This window comes from Pristiophorus japonicus, chromosome 4 (assembly GCF_044704955.1).
Source record: "Pristiophorus japonicus isolate sPriJap1 chromosome 4, sPriJap1.hap1, whole genome shotgun sequence".
NCBI lineage: Eukaryota > Metazoa > Chordata > Chondrichthyes > Pristiophoridae > Pristiophorus > Pristiophorus japonicus.
In genome coordinates, this window is record NC_091980.1 from 155,877,649 (window position 1) to 155,899,705 (window position 22,057).

The following is a 22,057-nucleotide window of genomic DNA, read 5'->3' on the forward strand; positions in this document are numbered from 1 at the left end:
ATACAAGACAGGTGGTAGCCCATTACCTATGACTCATGGAGTAATGGCCGGCTGGCCAACTGATAACTCTGACAAAAGGAAATATCTGGATACTATGTCAGGACCAGGATATAGTAATTAACTCTTTATCTGTATTCACTGACTGTGAGACAGGGCAATACACAGGGAGAGGCCATAACTTTGGTTTTACTGTATAAATATCTTGTTAAACTGAACCATTTCGGAGGTGTTCACTTAGCCCTTGACTGAGTGTAACCTACCCCTTGCGAGCAAGTAAATTAAAGAAACTTCTACCGGAGCTGTAAGTGTCGGAGTCATTCTTTTCGGAGGTCGAGATTTCGACACACACCACTAACCACCGATTTCCAACCCGAAAAGGACCCATTTATCCCGACTCTCTGCTTTCTGTTAGCCAGCCAATTCTCGATCCATGCTAACACATTTCCTCTGACTCCGCGTACCTTTATCTTCTGCAGTAACCTTTTGTGTGGCACCTTATCGAATGCTTTTTGGAAATCTAAATACACCACATCCATCGGTACACCTCTATCCACCATGCTCGTTATATCCTCAAAGAATTCCAGTAAATTAGTTCAACATGATTTCCCCTTCATGAATCCATGTTGCGTCTGCTTGATTGCACTATTCCTATCTAGATGTCCCGCTATTTCTTCCTTAATGATAGCTTCAAGCATTTTCCCCACTACAGATGTTAAACTAACCGGCCTATAGTTACCTGCCTTTTATCTGCCCCCTTTTTTAAACAGAGGCGTTACATTAGCTGCTCTCCAATCCGCTGGTACCTCCCCAGAGTCCAGAAAATTTTGGTAGATTATAACGAATGCATCTGCTATAACTTCCGCCATCTCTTTTAATACCCTGGGATGCATTTCATCAGGACCAGGGGACTTGTCTACCTTGAGTCCCATTAGCCTGTCCAGCACTACCTCCCTAGTGATAGTGATTGTCTCAAGGTCCTCCCTTCCCACATTCCCGTGACTAGCAATTTTTGGCATGGTTTTTGTGTCTTCCACTGTGAAGACCGAAGCAAAATAATTGTTCAAGGTCTCAGCCATTTCCACATTTCCCATTATTAAATCCCCCTTCTCATCTTCTAAGGGACCAACATTTACTTTAGTCACTCTCTTCCGTTTTATATATCGGTAAAAGCTTTTACTATCTGTTTTTATGATTTGCGCAAGTTTACTTTCGTAATCTATCTTTCCTTTCTTTATTGCTTTCTTAGTCATTCTTTGCTGTCGTTTAGAATTTTCCCAATCTTCTAGTTTCCCACTAACCTTGGCCACCTTATACGCATTGTTTTTTAATTTGATACTCTCCTTTATTTCCTTGGTTATCCACGGCTGGTTATCCCTTCTCTTACCGTCCTTCTTTTTCACTGGAATATATTTTTGTTGAACACTATGAAAGAGCTCCTTAAAAGTCCTCCACTGTTCCTCAATTGTGCCACAGTTTAGTCTGTGTTCCCAGTCTACTTTAGCTAACACTGCCCTCATCCCACTGTAGTCCCATTTGTTTAAGCACAGTATCTGGAGCATTCACGATGCTGAGAATGACGTGAGTATCACGTGTAGCGAGTTGGTCGTACCGCAGGGAAAGGGTCCACAGCCAGATAGGGAATGGAAGACCAACAGGAAGAGCAGTGCAAGGAAGGTAGTGCAGGGGTCCCCTGTGGTCATCCCCCTGCAAAACAGATACACTGCTTTGGGTACTGTTGAGGGGGATGACTCATCAGGGGAGGGCAGCAGCAGCCAAGTTCATGGCACCATGGCTGGCTCTGCTGCACAGGAGGGCAGGAAAAAGAGTGGGAGAGCAATAGTGATTGGGGATTCAATGGTGAGGGGAATAGATAGGCGTTTCTGCGGCCGCAACCGAGACTCCAGGATGGTATGTTGCCTCCCTGGTGCAAGGGTCAAGGATGTCTCGGAGCGGGTGCAGGACATTCTAAAAAGGGAGGGAGAACAGCCAGTTGTCGTGGTGCACATTGGTACCAACGACATAGGTAAAAAAAAGGGATGAGTTCCTACGAAATGAATTTAAGGAGCTAGGAGCTAAATTAAAAAGTAGGACTTCAAAAGTAGTAATCTCGGGATTGCTACCAGTGCCACGAGCTAGTCAGAGTAGGAATCGCAGGATAGCGCAGATGAATACGTGGCTTGAGCAGTGGTGCAGCAGGGAGGGATTCAAATTCCTAGGGCATTGGAACCGGTTCTGGGGGAGGTGGGACCAGTACAAACCGGACGGTCTGCACCTGAGCAGGACTGGAACCAATGTCCTAGGGGGAGTGTTTGCTAGTGCTGTTGGGGAAGATTTAAACTAATATGGCAGGGGGATGGGAACCAATGCAGGGAGACAGAGGGAAACAAAAAGGAGGCAAAAGACAGAAAGGAGATGAGGAAAAGTGGAGGGCAGAGAAACCCAAGGCAAAGAACAAAAAGGGCCACCACTGTACAGCAAAATTCTAAAAGGACAAAGGGTGTTAAAAAAACAAGCCTGAAGGCTTTGTGTCTTAATGCAAGGAGTATCCGCAATAAGGTGGATGAATTAACTGTGCAAATAGATGTTAACAAATATGATGTGATTGGGATTACGGAGACGTGGCTCCAGGATGATCAGGGCTGGGAACTCAACATCCAGGGGTATTCAACATTCAGGAAAGATAGAATAAAAGGAAAAGGAGGTGGGGTAGCATTGCTGGTTAAGGAGCAAATTAAGGCAATAGTTCGGAAGGACATTAGCTTGGATGATGTGAAATCTATATGGGTAGAGCTGCAGAATACTAAAGGGCAAAAAACGTTAGTGGGAGTTGTGTACAGACCTCCAAACAGTAGTAGTGATGTTGGGGAGGGCATCAAACATGAAATTAGGGGTGCGTGCAATAAAGGTGCAGCAGTTATAATGGGTGACTTTAATATGCACATAGATTGGGTTAACCAAACTGGAAGCAATACGGTGGAGGAGGATTTCCTGGAGTGCATAAGGGATGGTTTTTTAGACCAATATGTCGAGGAACCAACTAGGGGGGAGGCCATCTTAGACTGGGTGTTGTGTAATGAGAGAGGATTAATTAGCAATCTCGTTGTGCGAGGACCCTTGGGGAAGAGTGACCATAATATGGTGGAATTCTGCATTAGGATGGAGAATGAAACAGTTAATTCAGAGACCATGGTCCAGAACTTAAAGAAGGGTAACTTTGAAGGTATGAGGCGTGAATTGGCTAGGATAGATTGGCGAATGATACTGAAGGGGTTGACTGTGGATGGGCAATGGCAGACATTTAGAGACCGCATGGATGAACTACAACAATTGTACATTCCTGTCTGGTGTAAAAATAAAAAAGGGAAGGTGGCTCAACAGTGGCTATCAAGGGAAATCAGGAATAGCATTAAAGCCAAGGAAGTGGCATACAAATTGGCCAGAAATAGCAGCGAACCCGGGGACTGGGAGAAATTTAGAACTCAGCAGAGGAGGACAAAGGGTTTGATTAGGGCAGGGAAAATGGAGTACGAGAAGAAGCTTGCAGGGAACATTAAGACGGATTGCAAAAGTTTCTTTAGATATGTAAAGAGAAAAAGGTTAGTAAAGACAAACGTAGGTCCCCTGCAGTCAGAATCAGGGGAAGTCATAACGGGGAACAAAGAAATGGCGGACCAATTGAACAAGTATTTTGGTTCGGTATTCACTGAGGAGGACACAAACAACCTTCCGGATATAAAAGGGGTCGGAGGGTCTAGTAAGGAGGAGGAACTGAGGGAAATCTTTATTAGTCGGGAAATTGTGTTGGGGAAATTGATGGGATTGAAGGCCGATAAATCCCCAGGGCCTGATGGACTGCATCCCAGAGTACTTAAGGAGGTGGCCTTGGAAATAGTGGATGCATTGACAGTCATTTTCCAACATTCCATTGACTCTGGATCAGTTCCTATGGAGTGGAGGGTAGCCAATGTAACCCCACTTTTTAAAAAAGGAGGGAGAGAAAACAGGGAATTATAGACCGGTCAGCCTGACATCGGTAGTGGGTAAAATGATGAAATCAATTGTTAAGGATGTCATAGCAGTGCAGTTGGAAAGAGGTAATATGATAGGTCCAAGTCAGCATGGATTTGTGAAAGGGAAATCATGCTTGACAAATCTTCTGGAATTTTTTGAGGATGTTTCCAGTAGAGTGGACAAGGGAGAACCAGTTGATGTGGTATATTTGGACTTTCAGAAGGCTTTCGACAAGGTCCCACACAAGAGATTAATGTGCAAAGTTAAAGCACATGGGATTGGGGGTAGTGTGCTGACATGGATTGAGAACTGGTTGTCAGACAGGAAGCAAAGAGTAGGAGTAAATGGGGACTTTTCAGAATGGCAGGCAGTGACTAGTGGGGTACCGCAAGGTTCTGTGCTGGGGCCCCAGCTGTTTACACTGTACATTAATGATTTAGACGAGGGGATTAAATGTAGTATCTCCAAATTTGCGGATGACACTAAGTTGGGTGGCAGTGTGAGCTGCGAGGAGGATGCTATGAGGCTGCAGAGCGACTTGGATAGGTTAGGTGAGTGGGCAAATGCATGGCAGATGAAGTATAATGTGGATAAATGTGAGGTTATCCACTTTGGTGGTAAAAACAGAGAGACAGACTATTATCTGAATGGTGACAGATTAGGAAAAGGGGAGGTGCAAAGAGACCTGGGTGTCATGGTACATCAGTCATTGAAGGTTGGCATGCAGGTACAGCAGGCGGTTAAGAAAGCAAATGGCATGTTGGCCTTCATAGCGAGGGGATTTGAGTACAGGGGCAGGGAGGTGTTGCTACAGTTGTACAGGGCCTTGGTGAGGCCACACCTGGAGTATTGTGTACAGTTTTGGTCTCCTAACCTGAGGAAGGACATTCTTGCTATTGAGGGAGTGCAGCGAAGGTTCACCAGACTGATTCCCGGGATGGCGGGACTGACCTATCAAGAAAGACTGGATCAACTGGGCTTGTATTCACTGGAGTTCAGAAGAATGAGAGGGTCCTCATAGAAACGTTTAAAATTCTGACGGGATTAGACAGGTTAGATGCAGGAAGAATGTTCCCAATGTTGGGGAAGTCTAGAACCAGGGGACACAGTCTAAGGATAAGGGGGAAGCCATTTAGGACCGAGATGAGGAGGAATTTCTTCACCCAGAGAGTGGTGAACCTGTGGAATTCTCTACCACAGAAAGTTGTTGAGGCCAATTCACTAAATATATTCAAAAAGGAGTTAGATGAAGTCCTTACTACTCGGGGAATCAAGGGGTATGGTGAGAAAGCAGGAATGGGGTACTGAAGTTGCATGTTCAGCCATGAACTCATTGAATGGCGGTGCAGGCTAGAAGGGCCGAATGGCCTACTCCTGCACCTATTTTCTATGTTTCTATGTTTCTACATCCTCTGCCACGGTAGAAAGTCCACGGGCAATGTTCGCCGCCCATGGTCTACCGGACGTCTTGGTCAGCGACAATGGCCCGTGCTTCACAAGCACTGAATTCCAGGACTTCATGGCAGGCAATGGAATCAACCATGTCAGAACGGCACCGTTCAAGCTGGCCTCAAACAGCCAGGGGGAGCAAGCAGTGCAGATAATCAAACAGGGGATGCTCAGAATCCAAGGGGGTTCCCTACAAAGCCACTTATCACGCCTCCTGTTGGCCAATAGATCCCGACCACACTCGATCACAGGGGTTCCACCCGCAGAGCTGCTAATGAAAAGGACGCTCAAAACCAGGTTATCCCTTATACACCCCACCATGAAAGAAATTGTTGAGAGCAGGCATCAGTCACAATGTGACTTCCATGACAGGAATTCGAGGGCGCGATGTATTGATGTAAATGACTCTGTTTTTGTCCTTAATTACGCTGCAGGGCCCAAATGGCTTGCAGGCACTGTGATTGCCAAAGAGGGGAATAGGGTTTTGGTAGTTAAACTTACCAATGGACAAATCTGCCACAAACACGTGGATCAAACAAAAAGGAGGTTCAGCAACCCAATAGAAGAAGCAGAGGAAGAACACGACGTAGAGTTTACTCCACCACAGGTGACCGAACACCGGAAACAAGTGGAGGAGAGTCCAGTCACTGTGGGCAATCCGGACAGGCCTGAAGCACCGCAAACAGCAGACACTCAGGCCAGCGCCCATCAACCGGAGCCCCAAATCAGGCGCTATAAGGGAGCATAAAACACCAGAGAGACTTAACCTGTGATCCCAATAAGACTTTGTGGTGGGGGGGGGCGGGGAAGTGATGTCATGTATTCAACTGTCATTGTAACCCATGTATAAGCTGACCTTAGTTGTACACCTTGAGAACACTGACCACAAGGGGGCGAACTTGTGGGAGACACTCCTAACCTGGACTTTCAGGTATAAAAGAGGAAGCTCCACCCACCATCTGCCTCTTGAGGTCTTGGTAATAAAGGTAACAGATCACAGAGTGACTGTCTCTCAAGTATGGGCCTCGTATGCATTTATACTGTATAGTAAGGACATATTAGTTTGGACCTGTTCCGTAATGTTGTGTTGCGTTCATGGAACAAATGATGGAAATTATTCTTGTTTACTTCAAAACGTTGTGTTAATAATCGAAGAAATAATGGAAATGATTCTTCTTGCGTTCCAAAAGTTGTGTTCATAATGGAACAAATAATGTAAATAATTCAGTTATAACTTAAAATATATTTTATTCGAAAGTTGAACAAACATTTGTTTGTACTTAACTTCACTTTAATAAACATATTCTTTATCAAACTTTAAAGTTTTCACTTAAGATTACTTACAAACTCTAAGATCACTTACAAACTTTAAGATCAATTACTAACTTTTAAACTTGTAAATTTACATAACTTATAAAAAACTTTTAATTTGAGAACAGTTACAACAGTAACAACAAAAATAATAACAACAGCAACAAAGAAAGGCTGCACCCATCTCTCTTCCACCTTATTCTAAGACCGCCCGCTGCGCTTGGTCTTGTTGACTCCACCACTTCCCGCAGGCGGTGGCGCAGCGTTTGTTGGGTTGGTACCAAGCTTATTCTTTCGACCATCTCGGGTAATGCACACTTCTTGATGAGGGGGGGGGGGGCGGGCGGGGGGCAGGCGGTAATGTGGAGGGCCGGGCTTGGGCCTCTTCAGAGGCTAGTCTAGGGATTGGAGTGGGAGTGGCAGTTGATTCTGTCAGTGGGCGCGGGGTCTGGGCATGTTCCCTTATTGCAGCAGCTAACTCCGACATTCCCTCCCTCATGTGCTCTGACAGTGTTTCAACTACCTCCAACATTCCCTCCCTCATGTTCGCTGACAGTGTCTCACCTACCTGTGACATTCCCTTCCTCATGTTGAGCAACAGTGTATCAACTACCTGCAACATTCCCTCCCTCATGTTCACTGACAGTGCATCAGCTACCTGAGACATTCCCTCCCTCATGTGCACCGACATTGTTTCTGATGACTGAGACATTCCCTCCCTCATGTTCCCAGACAGTGTTCACATTTCTCGTTAGAATGTCGTTACCTCTCGCGACAGTCCCGATAGCTCATCACCCATCCCACTGATGGTGTCTAGGAGTGATCGGATAAGTTCAATGACCTCTGCACTCATTGCCATAATGTGAACCATATCTGTTCGATCCTGCACCTCAGGAGAACGCGGTCGAGCTCTCCTTCCCCTCCTCTCGAAAATCTAGTTGTGGCTCGCTGCATCCCGCAGCCTCAGACAGTGGGGCCCTGGGTGTGCCGTAGTGCACCCCACTGGGACCTGCAGCCTCAGACAGTGGGGCCCTGGGTGTGCCGTAGTGCACCCCACTGGGACCTGCAGCCTCAGACAGTGGGGCCCTGGGTGTGCCGTAGTGCACCCCACTGGGACCTGCAGCCTCAGACAGTGGGGCCCTGGGTGTGCCGTGGTGCACTCCACTGGGACCGGCAGCCTCGGACGGTGGGAAACTATGGAATGTCCTACCAACACTCGTACCACTCAGGAAACGGGCTGGCACCTCAATGGGCGGCACCTGCACCAAAGTGGGACTTCATCCATCTTCTCCCTTCCCACCCGCTCTCCCTCACCCCCAGCTCTTTGTCATGTATCCTACATGGCCACTGTTTGTACTATCACAAGGTGTACCAGCAGAGGGCACAGCAGTGGGACACTTGTAGGTTACCTGTACAGGTGTGCCTGGCCTAGTATAAAAGGCAGGCCACCAGGTGTAATCCTCACTCTGGAGTTATCAATAAAGGACTAAGGTCACTACAGTTCAAGTACAACACATTGCCTCGTGGAGTCATTATCAGCACATCTAAAGACACAACACTCTTGGTCTGGAAGGTGGGATTGGAAGATGTTCTCCTCTTCAGGCTCGTCCTCATCTGAATCTTCTTCTGCATCATCAGGGTTGGCCTCAAGTTCTGCAAAATATAACAGAACAGACAAATGGTTAGCAGCAGAGGAGGGGCCAGGGTGGGTGGCATGAGTAGACTCACACAGCGCAGGTAGCAGGCTGATTTGAAGGACCACAATGAATGATAGCACAGTGCATCAACCAAAACATAGTTGACGGAGGCATCCTCATGAACCAAAGCATAGCTAGCCCACGCAGTACTTAACATTTAGGAAAGCCACACTGTGGAATTTGCAGGACATACCCTCACCCTCGAGTGTGGGCCCAGCTTGTGCAGTGGTGGTTGCTTTTCTCCAGGCAGGACCCATTAAAGCAGCGACCCTCTCTTCCAAGAGTGTCAGTGGGTGCAGATTTGCCGGGCCTTCTCCTGTTCGAGTTCTTTCTCGCTTGTTGTGTGCCACTTTCCTCTGCAAAGATGAAAATATAACTTTTTAGAGAGAGTGTCTTTCTGCTGCTTGGGACATATACAGATTGTCACATTTACAATTGCAGTTCCATTGAAAAATTAAAATATTACTTACACTAATTACTCGACCAAGGTCTTGCTTTTTGCACTGGCCTCCAGACCTCGGGGTGGTCACCATTTCACAGTAGTCTTCTGCAGGTTGGTTCCAGAGTTTCTTTATTTCTTTGAGTGGAACTTTTATGTGACTTCTGCTGGTGTCCAGCTCGTGCCATCTGGCCTCAATCACAGTAACTAATGCCTCCACTTCAGCTTGTAAGAAATTCTTGGTCCTTGCGTCGCGTTTCATCTTGTATTGCAACTCCGATTTTTCCAATGAGAATTAAATTTCTCACACACAACTGGCTCTTTAAAAATGGCTGATTGCAGACCGGGAGCTGTACTGCGCATGTGCGCCCATAGGTATCACGTCAAAAACTTCCCTTTTTTTGCGCATGCGCAGAGGGGGCAGACATTAGGCTCCATCCCCCGAGGCTACAGGACAGGCTGCGCGGCGCCAACTCAAAAAAATAGAACGGGGAAACTTGGCACATTTATTTTTGGAGCAGTTGTGGCCTAGAAAAACGTCCGTAACTCTGGCAATGCGCCAAAAAACGGCTTTGGCCAAAATTGAGCCCTTTCTGTGTAGAAGTGTTTCCTAATTTCACTACTGAAAGGTCAGGCTCTAATATTTAGACTATGCCCCCAGTCTTCGAACCTTCAATCAGTGGAAGTAGTTTCTCTCTATCTCTGATTCCCTTAATGTCATGTATCCTACATGGCTTCTGTTTGTACTATCACTAGAGGGCGCAGCAGTGGGAGACTTGCAGGTTACCTGTACAGGTGTGCCTGGCCTAGTATAAAAGGCAGGCCACCAGGCGTGATCCTCACTCTGGAGTTATCAATAAAGGACTAAGGTCACTACAGTTTAAGCACAACACATTGCCTTGTGGAGTCATTATCAGAGCATCCAAGGACATAACAATTGGCAACGAGATTACGGACTGTCATGCGAAAATGGCTACCTTTGGTACATTGCAGCAGTTCGCCGATGGTGATGATTGGGACGCCTTTGTGGAGAGGCTCGACCATTTCTTCACAGCAAATGACCTGGCAGGAGACAACCCCGCCACACTGGCTGGCAAGCGCAAAGCTATTCTGCTAACCAGTTGTGGGCCCATGGCCTCGTCAGGGACTTGCTGGCACCAGCGAAGACAACGACCAAGACGTACGAGGAGCTCGTAACACTGATCCCTTAACTCAAGTCCAAAGAGAGCAACCTCACAGCCAGACACCGATTTTACACCCACCGACAGCCCGAAGGCCAGGAAATCGCGAAATATGCTGCAGACCTCAGGAGGCTGGCGGCACCCTGTGATTTCGGCGAACACCTCACCGAAGCGCTGCGGGACATTTTTGTCATTGGAATCGGCCATGAGGGCCTTCTTCATAAGCTACTGTCAGCGGATACCACAGTCACACTGCAGAAGGCCATCTCTGTGAGCCAGGCATTCATGACCTCGACCTGCGGTTCCAGGCAGATGACTCACCCTCAGGAATCAAACCCGGCAAGTACTGTGCACAAAGTGGCACCTTTAAGAGGCTGTACTGTAGAACGTGAACCTTCTCAGGAAAGAGAGAACAGGCCCCAGAGTCCCTTAACTCAGAGTTCGCCGAGGGGAGCCAATCGAGTAGCTCTATGCTGGCGTTGTGGAGGGAATCACAGGGCTCACCAGTGCCGTTTTTAAAACTATGTATGCAAAGGCTGCAGCACAAAGGGCCACCTCCAGCAAATGTGTAAGAGAAATATGACTCACTGTGTCGATGAAGAGTTTGCAGATGGCCATGAATCCAGTGCAGATTGTGAAACGAAAGTCAGAGAGGCAACTCAGCCCCATGACGAGGTACATAGCATGTTTACCTGCACCACCAAATGTTCTCCGCTGAGGATGGAAGTCGAGATAGATGGTGTTCCAGTCTTCATGGAAGTGGACACGGGGGCAAGCCAGTCAGTAATGAATCAAGAAGCCTTTGAGAGGCTATGGGACAGTCAAGCTGAGCGATCCAAGTTGGTCCCGGCTCAGGCAAAGCTGCGCACCTACACCAATGAACTTATCCCAGTCGTTGGTAGTAAAGGTACTCCATGATGGGGTGGTGCATAAGTTACCTCTGTGGGTTGTTGCAGGTGATGGACCAACGCTACTCGGAAAAAGGTGGATGGAGAAGATCTCTTGGAAATGGGAAGACTTCATCCCTCCAGTGATCGACGTCCTCTGTGCTCAGGCAAAGCAAGCCCTCACCTGAGTTTGGATCCAACACCAGAGAGCAGACCAGCACAGCACCCGAGGCACAGACCGCTCAGCACGACAGCGTGGAGATAATCCAGCTGAGATGACCCGAATGCACCTTCCGGGCTCCAGTGGCAGGACTCCGGAGTTAGAAAATCGGACCCAAAGGTGACTCCCCAGCTTCGGTGGCAGAACTCGGGGAGAAGAGGATCACCGCAGTCGACATAGTGGATGGAGGAAAGATAGCGCCCGAACCACGAGGTGATGCGCTGAAGAAAAAGATGGCGGCGGCCAGACCACTAGGGGCAGCGCTGATGGAGCAACACGTGGCACCAAACGGAGAAGAGGATTGGGGTAAAGATAGCAAGGCTCTCTTAAAGGAGGCCTGCAACCCACCACACTTAAAGGGACAGTTCCAAACACTCAAGCAATGTAATAGCAACTGTGAGTTAGAGTTAAAATGTGTAACTGATGATCAGAGTTGTGTACATGCAATAAGCAAAGAAAAGTTGCGCGATTGCGATCATGTAAAATGTGTAATTGACGATCAGAGTTGTGTACATGCAACAAGCAAGGAAAAGTCGCAGGATCGGAGCTACAGGGTATTCACAATAAGGAATGAAATGTTGTGCGATGTAGGATTTCAACTGCGCACTGCCAATGCAGCAGGCAAACACCCATCGGGAGCACACAGGTCCAGCGAGCTACCCAACACTGTAGCCTGCGTCCCTGGGATGAGATTTATGCACCATGGAGTGTGGCCACAAGCAGCCAATATACACGAGCTGCAGGAGGGCAACGGCACCGGAATCACTACCCTGCCCCTGATCAGCTCTGCCTCTCAGGCACCCGATGGCACCAACTACCATGAGCCTGAAAGAGCAAACTGTGCTAAGGTGCAGCCCCCAGATACCATCGTCATCAAGGCCAGACCTGGGAACAAAGGGTCACTCGCAACTGTTCTCCAAAAGGGGACCAGAACCAGCCAGGATCCCAAACCAAACAACGCCCAGCAAGCAAGTCAGCAGTTCCCTGTGCACTGCTAGACGACAGCAGAGCAGCAGCGACCCAGGGCGCAAAGAAAGGACAGGGAGGTCACAGGCATCTGTGAATCTACCCGACGCTAAGAGCAACGGCAACAGCCCCAAGAGCAGGCAACTTGAGCCAACCGGGTTCCCACTGCCAGCACTGGACACCGTGCCACCACCAGACTGCAGGGACACCATCCAGCAGCTCTGGCATTAGCTTGTCCTTATGCACCAGTTACCGATCCCCAGTACGTATCAAAAATGTATCTCACCAGTCGAATGTACTTGTCTCATAACTAAACCACAAATGTAATGCAAACTTGTTTTTCTGGACTTGACTGGATATGAATGAAATGAGCCTCCAGCATAATCTACATGTGGTGGGGGGCAGAGAATGGAGTGGTCAGAGACACACACACACACACACACACACACACAAACAGCACCACCAGCACTCTACTGCCAATGAAACACCACCTACTCATCCAAGATTGAAACGACCCACCAATGGTCAACCAGATAGAGCTAAGCCCAGAGCATAGTCAATGCAGAGGCGATTTGCACTAAAAGCTTGGGGGAGAGTGATGTCGTGTATCCTACATGGCTACTGTTGGTACTATCACAAGGTGTGCCAGCAGAGGGCACAGCAGTGGGAGACTTGTAGGTTACCTGTACAGGTGTGCCTGGCCTAGTATAAAAGGCAGGCCACCAGGTGTGATCCTCACTCTGGAGTTATTAATAAAGGACTAAGGTTCAAGCACAACACATTACCTCGTGGAGTCATTATCAGAGCATCAGAGACAACACTAAATATCTTGAAAACTTTGATCAGATCATCCCTTAACCTTCTAAATTCAAGGGAATACAACCCTAATTTGTATTATTCTGTAAACCTACGCTGCACTCCCTATATATCCTTCCTAAGGTGTGATGCCCAGAACTGCTCACAGTACTCTAGGTGTGGTCCAACCAGGGCTTTGTATAGCTGCAGCATAATTTCTACCCCCTGGTATTCTAGTCCTCTAAATATAAAGGCCAGCATTCCATTAGCTTTTTGATTATTTTCTGTACCTGTCCCTGACATTTTAATGGTCTATGTACCTGGGCCCCCAAATCTCTTTGGACCTCCACTGTTTTTAGCTTTTCACCATTTAGAAAGTACCTTGTTCTATCCTTTTTAAGTCCAAAGTGGATGACCTCACATTTGCCTACACTGAAATCCATTTGCCACAGTATTGCCCATTTACTTGGTCTGTCGATATCCCTGTGTAATTTTATGCTTCCATCTGCAATATACCTACAATGCCGCCTATCTTTGTGCCATTGGCAAATTTGGATATATGACTTTCTCTGCCATCATCTAAGTCATTAATAAATACTGTGAATAGTTGAGGTCCCAACACAGCTCTTTGCGGGACACCATTAGTCATATCCAGCCAATTTGACGACCTACGCATTATCCCTACTGCCTATCTCCTGCCGCTCAGTCAGTAATTTGCCCTCAGTTCCGTGGGCTTCTACCTCAGTTAACAATCTCTTATGTGGGACTTTACCAAATGCCTTCTGGAGGTCCACATAAATAACCATCTAGAGACTTTTCCCCATACACTACTTTAGTCACCTCGTCAAAAAATTCAATCAGGTTTGTCAGATATGACCTACCTTTCACAAATCCATGCTGGCTCTCTCTGATCAACTGAAAATTTTCGACGAGAGTTGATGAGGAGGAGGGGGGTGGATGAGGAGGAGGGGGGTGGATGAGGAGGAGGGGGTGGATGAGGAGGAGGGGGTGGATGAGGAGGAGGGGGTGGATGAGGAGGAGGGGGTGGATGAGGAGGAGGGGGTGGATGAGGAAGATGGGGTGGATGAGGGGGAGGATGAGAAGGAGGGGGTGGATGAGGAGGTGGATGAGGAGGACGGGGTGGATGAGGAGGAGGGGGTGGATGAGGAGGGGGTGGATGAGAAGGGGGTGGATGAGGAGGAGGGAGCAGGAGGGGGTGGATGAGGAGGGAGGTGGAGGAGGAGGGGGGGGCTGGAGGAGGAGGGAGTAGATGATGGGGGGAGTGGATGGGGTGGATGAAGAGAGGGGTGGATGAGGAGGGGGGAGGATGGGGTGGATGAGGAGGAGGGGGGTGGATGAAGAGGAGGGGGTTGGATGAAGAGGGGTGGATGACTAGGAGAGTGGATGGATGAGGAGGGTGGGGGTAGGTAGATGAGGAGGGGGTTGAGGAGGGAGGGAGAGTGGGTGGATGAGGAGGGGTGGATGAGGTGGGGGGGAATGAGATGGGGGGAATGAGGGGGGGGGGAATGAGCAGTCGAATGAGAGGGGGATGAGGGAGGGGAGTATGAGTAGGTTGGGGTGGGGGGGTGAGAGGAGGGGATGAGAGGGGAATGAGGGAGGGGGATGAGGTGAGGGGGGAATGAGGGAGATAGGGGATGAGGGGTGTCGGGGATGAGGGGAGGGTATAGAGGATGAGGAGGGTGTAGGGGATGAGGGGGAGGGTGAAGGTGTATAATGGGGGGTGGAATGGATGAGGGGGAGTGGAATGGATGAGGGGGAGTGCAATGGATGGAGTGGAGAGGATGAGGGGGTAGGATGAAGGGGATAAAGGGGGTTGAGGTGGATGACGGGGATAGAATGAGGGGGTAGGTTGTGGGAGTAGAATGAGGTGAGGTGGGGATAGGATAGGGGGCGATAAGGCAGGGGGATGAGGAATAAGGGGAGGTTAGAGGGGTAGAAGATGAGGGGAGGTTAGAGGGGGAGGGGATGAAGGGAGGTTAGAGTGGAATGAGGGGAGTGTGGATGAGGGGAGGGGATGAAGGGAGGTTAGAGTGGAATGAGGGGAGTGTGGATGAGGGGAGGGGATGAAGGGAGGTTAGAGGGGTCGGGGGATGAGGGGAGGTTAGAGAGGAATGAGGGGGATATGGCGATGAGAGAGTGAGGGCTGCCCGCGGGTCTCCGGCTCTCTCAGACTTTATTCACACAGGTGCCGCCCGGCCTCCGTTGCCATGGAAACCATCAAGATGGCGGGCCGTTTCAAGCTTCTGGTGCGGCTGAGCCGCGGGGGCTTGGTGCCCGGCGGAGGGACAGGCCGCGGGTACCGCCGGCCCGGAGCTCCGGCCGACAAGCCGCCGCCCTGGGAGAGGCTGCGGTGGGACTGGCGGCAGGGTGTGGAGAGCGTGAGGCGGCACTGGGGCCTGCTATGGGAGGAGGCGGCGGAGCGACTGCGGGGCCCCGGAGGCCAGCCCCTCCGGGAGGAGCTGCTGGAGCAGAGCCGCGTCCTCTGGCAGTTCCAGGGCTCCGATAGCCTGCGGCACTGGGCCGTGTCCACCGACCGGGAGATCGGAGGCCGCAGCCGGGCCCGGCTGGCAGTGGGCGGCAACGGGCGGACGGCGCTGCTCACCGGGCACCTCATCACCGAGCCGCCCCGGGACGGCGAGACCCGCTACAGCGGCTACTGCAGCCTGCGGGCCCGCCCGCTCAAGGTCAGCCACCACCAGCCCCGGGGTCATCGCCGTCCCGTTCCCCACTCCACCCCCGGGGTCATCGCCGTCCCGTTCCCCACCCCCGACCCGGGGTCATCGCCGTCCCGTTCCCCACTCCACCCCCGGGGTCATCGCCGTCCCATTCCCCACTCCACCCCCGGGGTCATCGCCGTCCCGTTCCCCACTCCACCCCCGGGGTCATCGCCGTCCCGTTCCCCACTCCACCCCCGGGGTCATCACCGTCCCGTTCCCCACCCCCGACCCGGGGTCATCGCCGTCCCGTTCCCCACCCCCGACCCGGGGTCATCACCGTCCCGTTCCCCACTCCACCCCCGGGGTCATGGCCGTCCCGTTCCCCACTCCACCCCCGGGGTCATCGCCATCGCCGTCCCGTTCCCCACCCCCGACCCGGGGTCATCACCGTCCCGTTCCCCACTCCACCCCCGGGGTCATCACCGTCCCGTTCCCCACCCCCGACCCGGGGTCATCGCCGTCCCGTTCCCCACCCCCGACCCGGGGTCATCGCCGTCCCGTTCCCCACCCCCGACCCGGGGTCATCGCCGTCCCGTTCCCCACCCCCGACCCGGGGTCATCACCGTCCCGTTCCCCACTCCACCCCCGGGGTCATCGCCGTCCCGTTCCCCACTCCACCCCCGGGGTCATCACCGTCCCGTTCCCCACTCCATCCCCGGGGTCATCGCCGTCCCGTTCCCCACTCCACCCCCGGGGTCATCGCCGTCCCGTTCCCCACTCCAACCCCGGGGTCATCGCCGTCCCGTTCCCCACTCCACCCCCGGGGTCATCGCCGTCCCGTTCCCCACCCCCGACCCGGGGTCATCGCCGTCCCGTTCCCCACTCCACCCCCAGGGTCATCACCGTCCCGTTCCCCACCCCCGGGGTCATCACCGTCCCGTTCCCCACCCCCGACCCGGGGTCATCACCGTCCCGTTCCCCACCCCCGACCCGGGGTCATCACCGTCCCGTTCCCCACCCCCGACCCGGGGTCATCACCGTCCCGTTCCCCACTCCACCCCCGGGGTCATCACCGTCCCGTTCCCCACTCCACCCCCGGGGTCATCGCCGTCCCGTTCCCCACTCCACCCCCGACCCGGGGTCATCACCGTCCCGTTCCCCACTCCACCCCCGGGGTCATCACCGTCCCGTTCCCCACCCCCGGGGTCATCACCGTCCCGTTCCCCACTCCACCCCCGGGGTCATCGCCGTCCCGTTCCCCACTCCACCCCCGGGGTCATCGCCGTCCCGTTCCCCACTCCACCCCCGACCCGGGGTCATCACCGTCCCGTTCCCCACTCCACCCCCGGGGTCATCGCCGTCCCGTTCCCCACCCCCGACCCGGGGTCATCACCGTCCCGTTCCCCACCCCCGACCCGGGGTCATCACCGTCCCGTTCCCCACTCCACCCCCGGGGTCATCACCGTCCCGTTCCCCACCCCCGACCCGGGGTCATCACCGTCCCGTTCCCCACTCCACCCCCGGGGTCATCGCCGTCCCGTTCCCCACTCCACCCCCGGGGTCATCACCGTCCCGTTCCCCACCCCCGACCCGGGGTCATCGCCGTCCCGTTCCCCACCCCCGACCCGGGGTCATCACCGTCCCGTTCCCCACTCCACCCCCAGGGTCATCACCGTCCCGTTCCCCACCCCCGACCCGGGGTCATCACCGTCCCGTTCCCCACCCCCGACCCGGGGTCATCACCGTCCCGTTCCCCACCCCCGACCCGGGGTCATCGCCGTCCAGTTCCCCACTCCACCCCCGGGGTCATCGCCGTCCCGTTCCCCACCCCCGGGGTCATCGCCGTCCCGTTCCCCACCCCCGACCCGGGGTCATCACCGTCCCGTTCCCCACTCCACCCCCGGGGTCATCACCGTCCCGTTCCCCACTCCACCCCCGGGGTCATCGCCGTCCCGTTCCCCACCCCCGACCCGGGGTCATCGCCGTCCAGTTCCCCACTCCATCCCCGGGGTCATCGCCGTCCCGTTCCCCACCCCCGACCCGGGGTCATCGCCGTCCCGTTCCCCACTCCACCCCCGACCCGGGGTCATCACCGTCCCGTTCCCCACCCCCGACCCGGGGTCATCACCGTCCCGTTCCCCACCCCCGACCCGGGGTCATCACCGTCCCGTTCCCCACCCCCGACCCGGGGTCATCACCGTCCCGTTCCCCACTCCAACCCCGGGGTCATCTCCGTCCCGTTCCCCACCCCCGACCCGGGGTCATCACCGTCCCGTTCCCCACCCCCGACCCGGGGTCATCTCCGTCCCGTTCCCCACCCCCGACCCGGGGTCATCTCCGTCCCGTTCCCCACTCCACTCCCGGGGTCATCTCCGTCCCGTTCCCCACTCCACCCCCGGGGTCATCGCCGTCCCGTTCCCCACCCCCGACCCAGGGTCATCGCCGTCCCGTTCCCCACTCCACCCCCGACCCGGGGTCATCACCGTCCCGTTCCCCACTCCAACCCCGGGGTCATCACCGTCCCGTTCCCCACTCCACCCCCGGGGTCATCGCCGTCCCGTTCCCCATCCCCGATCCGGGGTCATCGCCGTCCCGTTCCCCACCCCCGACCCGGGGTCATCGCCGTCCCGTTCCCCATCCCCGATCCGGGGTCATCGCCGTCCCGTTCCCCACCCCCGACCCAGGGTCATCGCCGTCCCGTTCCCCACCCCCGACCCGGGGTCATCGCCGTCCCGTTCCCCACTCCACCCCCGGGGTCATCGCCGTCCCATTCCCCACTCCACCCCCGGGGTCATCGCCGTCCCGTTCCCCACCCCCGACCCGGGGTCATCACCGTCCCGTTCCCCACCCCCGACCCGGGGTCATCGCCGTCCCGTTCCCCACTCCACCCCCGGGGTCATCACCGTCCCGTTCCCCACCCCCGACCCGGGGTCATCGCCGTCCCGTTCCCCACTCCACCCCCGGGGTCATCGCCGTCCCATTCCCCACTCCACCCCCGGGGTCATCGCCGTCCCGTTCCCCACCCCCGACCCGGGGTCATCACCGTCCCGTTCCCCACCCCCGACCCGGGGTCATCGCCGTCCCGTTCCCCACCCCCGAACCGGGGTCATCACCGTCCTGTTCCCCACCCCCGACCCGGGGTCATCACCGTCCCGTTCCCAACCCCCAACCCGGGGTCATCGCCGTCCCGTTCCCCACCCCCGACCCGGGGTCATCACCGTCCCGTTCCCCACCCCCGACCCGGGGTCATCACCGTCCCGTTCCCCACTCCACCCCCGGGGTCATCGCTGTCCCGTTCCCCACCCCCGACCCGGGGTCATCACCGTCCCGTTCCCCATCCCCGACCCGGGGTCATCGCCGTCCCGTTCCCCACTCCACCCCCGGGGTCATCGCCGTCCCGTTCCCCACTCCAACCCCGGGGTCATCGCCGTCCCGTTCCCCACTCCACCCCCGGGGTCATCGCCGTCCCGTTCCCCACCCCCGACCCGGGGTCATCGCCGTCCCGTTCCCCACTCCACCCCCGGGGTCATCACCGTCCCGTTCCCCACTTCACCCCCGGGGTCATCGCCGTCCCGTTCCCCACCCCCGACCCGGGGTCATCGCCGTCCCGTTCCCCACTCCACCCCCGGGGTCATCACCGTCCCGTTCCCCACTTCACCCCCGGGGTCATCACCGTCCCGTTCCCCACTTCACCCCCGGGGTCATCGCCGTCCCGTTCCCCACTCCATCCCCGGGGTCATCGCCGTCCCGTTCCCCACCCCCGACCCGGGGTCATCGCCGTCCCGTTCCCCACCCCCGACCCGGGGTCATCACCGTCCCGTTCCCCACCCCCGACCCGGGGTCATCGCCGTCCCGTTCCCCACTTCACCCCCGGGGTCATCACCGTCCCGTTCCCCACCCCCGACCCGGGGTCATCGCCGTCCCATTCCCCACCCCCGACCCGGGGTCATCACCGTCCCGTTCCCCATCCCCGACCCGGGGTCATCGCCGTCCCGTTCCCAACCCCCAACCCGGGGTCATCGCCGTCCCGTTCCCCACCCCCGACCCGGGGTCATCACCGTCCCGTTCCCCACCCCCGACCCGGGGTCATCGCCGTCCCGTTCCCCACTCCACCCCCGACCCGGGGTCATCGCCGTCCCGTTCCCCACTCCACCCCCGACCCGGGGTCATCGCCGTCCCGTTCCCCACCCCCGACCCGGGGTCATCACCGTCCCGTTCCCCACTCCACCCCCGACCCGGTGTCATCGCCGTCCCGTTCCCCACTCCACCCCCGGGGTCATCGCCGTCCCGTTCCCCACCCCCGAACCGGGGTCATCACCGTCCCGTTCCCCACCCCCGACCCGGGGTCATCACCGTCCCGTTCCCCACCCCCGACCCGGGGTCATCACCGTCCCGTTCCCCACCCCCGACCCGGGGTCATCACCGTCCCGTTCCCCACCCCCGACCCGGGGTCATCACCGTCCCGTTCCCCACTCCACCCCCGACCCGGTGTCATCGCCGTCCCGTTCCCCACTCCACCCCCGGGGTCATCACCGTCCCGTTCCCCACCCCCGACCCGGGGTCATCGCCGTCCCGTTTCCCACTCCACCCCCGGGGTCATCGCCGTCCCGTTCCCCACTCCACCCCCGGGGTCATCGCCGTCCCGTTCCCCACCCCCGACCCGGGGTCATCGCCGTCCCGTTCCCCACCCCCGACCCGGGGTCATCACCGTCCCGTTCCCCACCCCCGACCCGGGGTCATCACCGTCCCGTTTCCCACTCCACCCCCGGGGTCATCGCCGTCCCGTTCCCCACTCCACCCCCGGGGTCATCGCCGTCCCGTTCCCCACCCCCGACCCGGGGTCATTGCCGTCCCGTTCCCCACTCCACCCCCGGGGTCATCGCCGTCCCGTTCCCCACTCCACCCCCGGGGTCATCACCGTCCCGTTCCCCACTCCACCCCCGGGGTCATCACCGTCCCGTTCCCCACCCCCGACCCGGGGTCATCACCGTCCCGTTCCCCACCCCCGACCCGGGGTCATCACCGTCCCGTTCCCCACCCCTGACCCGGGGTCATCACCGTCCCGTTCCCCACCCCCGACCCGGGGTCATCACCGTCCCGTTCCCCACTCCAACCCCGGGGTCATCACCGTCCCGTTCCCCACTCCACCCCCGGGGTCATCGCCGTCCCGTTCCCCACCCCCGACCCGGGGTCATCACCGTCCCGTTCCCCACTCCACCCCCGGGGTCATCGCCGTCCCGTTCCCCACCCCCGACCCGGGGTCATCGCCGTCCCGTTCCCCACCCCCGACCCGGGGTCATCACCGCCCCGTTCCCCACCCCCGACCCGGGGTCATCACCGTCCCGTTCCCCACCCCCGACCCGGGGTCATCACCGTCCCGTTCCCCACCCCCGACCCGGGGTCATCACCGTCCCGTTCCCCACCCCCGACCCGGGGTCATCTCCGTCCCGTTCCCCACTCCACCCCCGGGGTCATCACCGTCCCGTTCCCCACCCCCGGGGTCATCACCGTCCCGTTCCCCACCCCCGACCCGGGGTCATCGCCGTCCCGTTCCCCACCCCCGACCCGGGGTCATCGCCGTCCCGTTCCCCACTCCACCCCCGGGGTCATCACCGTCCCGTTCCCCACTCCACCCCCGGGGTCATCACCGTCCCGTTCCCCACCCCCGGGGTCATCGCCGTCCCGTTCCCCACCCCCGACCCGGGGTCATCGCCGTCCCGTTCCCCACCCCCGACCCGGGGTCATCACCGTCCCGTTCCCCACTCCACCCCCGGGGTCATCGCCGTCCCGTTCCCCACCCCCGACCCGGGGTCATCACCGTCCCGTTCCCCACCCCCGACCCGGGGTCATCGCCGTCCCGTTTCCCACTCCACCCCCGGGGTCATCGCCGTCCCGTTCCCCACTCCACCCCCGGGGTCATCGCCGTCCCGTTCCCCACCCCCGACCCGGGGTCATCACCGTCCCGTTCCCCACCCCCGACCCGGGGTCATCACCGTCCCGTTCCCCACCCCCGACCCGGGGTCATTGCCGTCCCGTTCCCCACTCCACCCCCGGGGTCATCGCCGTCCCGTTCCCCACTCCACCCCCGGGGTCATCGCCGTCCCGTTCCCCACCCCCGACCCGGGGTCATCGCCGTCCCGTTCCCCACTCCACCCCCGGGGTCATCACCGTCCCGTTCCCCACTCCACCCCCGGGGTCATCGCCGTCCCGTTCCCCACTCCACCCCCGGGGTCATCACCGTCCCGTTCCCCACCCCCGACCCGGGGTCATCACCGTCCCGTTCCCCACCCCCGACCCGGGGTCATCACCGTCCCGTTCCCCATCCCCGACCCGGGGTCATCGCCGTCCCGTTCCCCACTCCACCCCCGGGGTCATCGCCGTCCCGTTCCCCACCCCCGACCCGGGGTCATCACCGTCCCGTTC

At 56.4% G+C, this 22,057-nt stretch overlaps 2 protein-coding genes across 2 annotated transcripts in view; one reads left to right on the forward strand and one right to left on the reverse strand.

Moving 5' to 3' along the window:
- The window catches only part of rtf1 (RTF1 homolog, Paf1/RNA polymerase II complex component), a 114,608-nt gene extending 100,701 nt beyond the window's left edge, over positions 1-13,907 (reverse strand). Inside the window, exon 1 of the mRNA XM_070878692.1 lies at positions 13,838-13,907. The gene's annotated coding sequence lies outside the window, so the exon portion shown is untranslated. The remainder of the gene's footprint in view (positions 1-13,837) is intronic.
- A 1,193-nt stretch (positions 13,908-15,100) lies between these two features.
- Positions 15,101-22,057, forward strand: part of ndufaf1 (NADH:ubiquinone oxidoreductase complex assembly factor 1) — a 28,478-nt gene continuing 21,521 nt past the window's right edge. Inside the window, exon 1 of the mRNA XM_070878688.1 lies at positions 15,101-15,661. Within this exon, the coding sequence (XP_070734789.1) occupies positions 15,185-15,661 (477 nt within the window). The 5' untranslated portion in view covers positions 15,101-15,184. The remainder of the gene's footprint in view (positions 15,662-22,057) is intronic.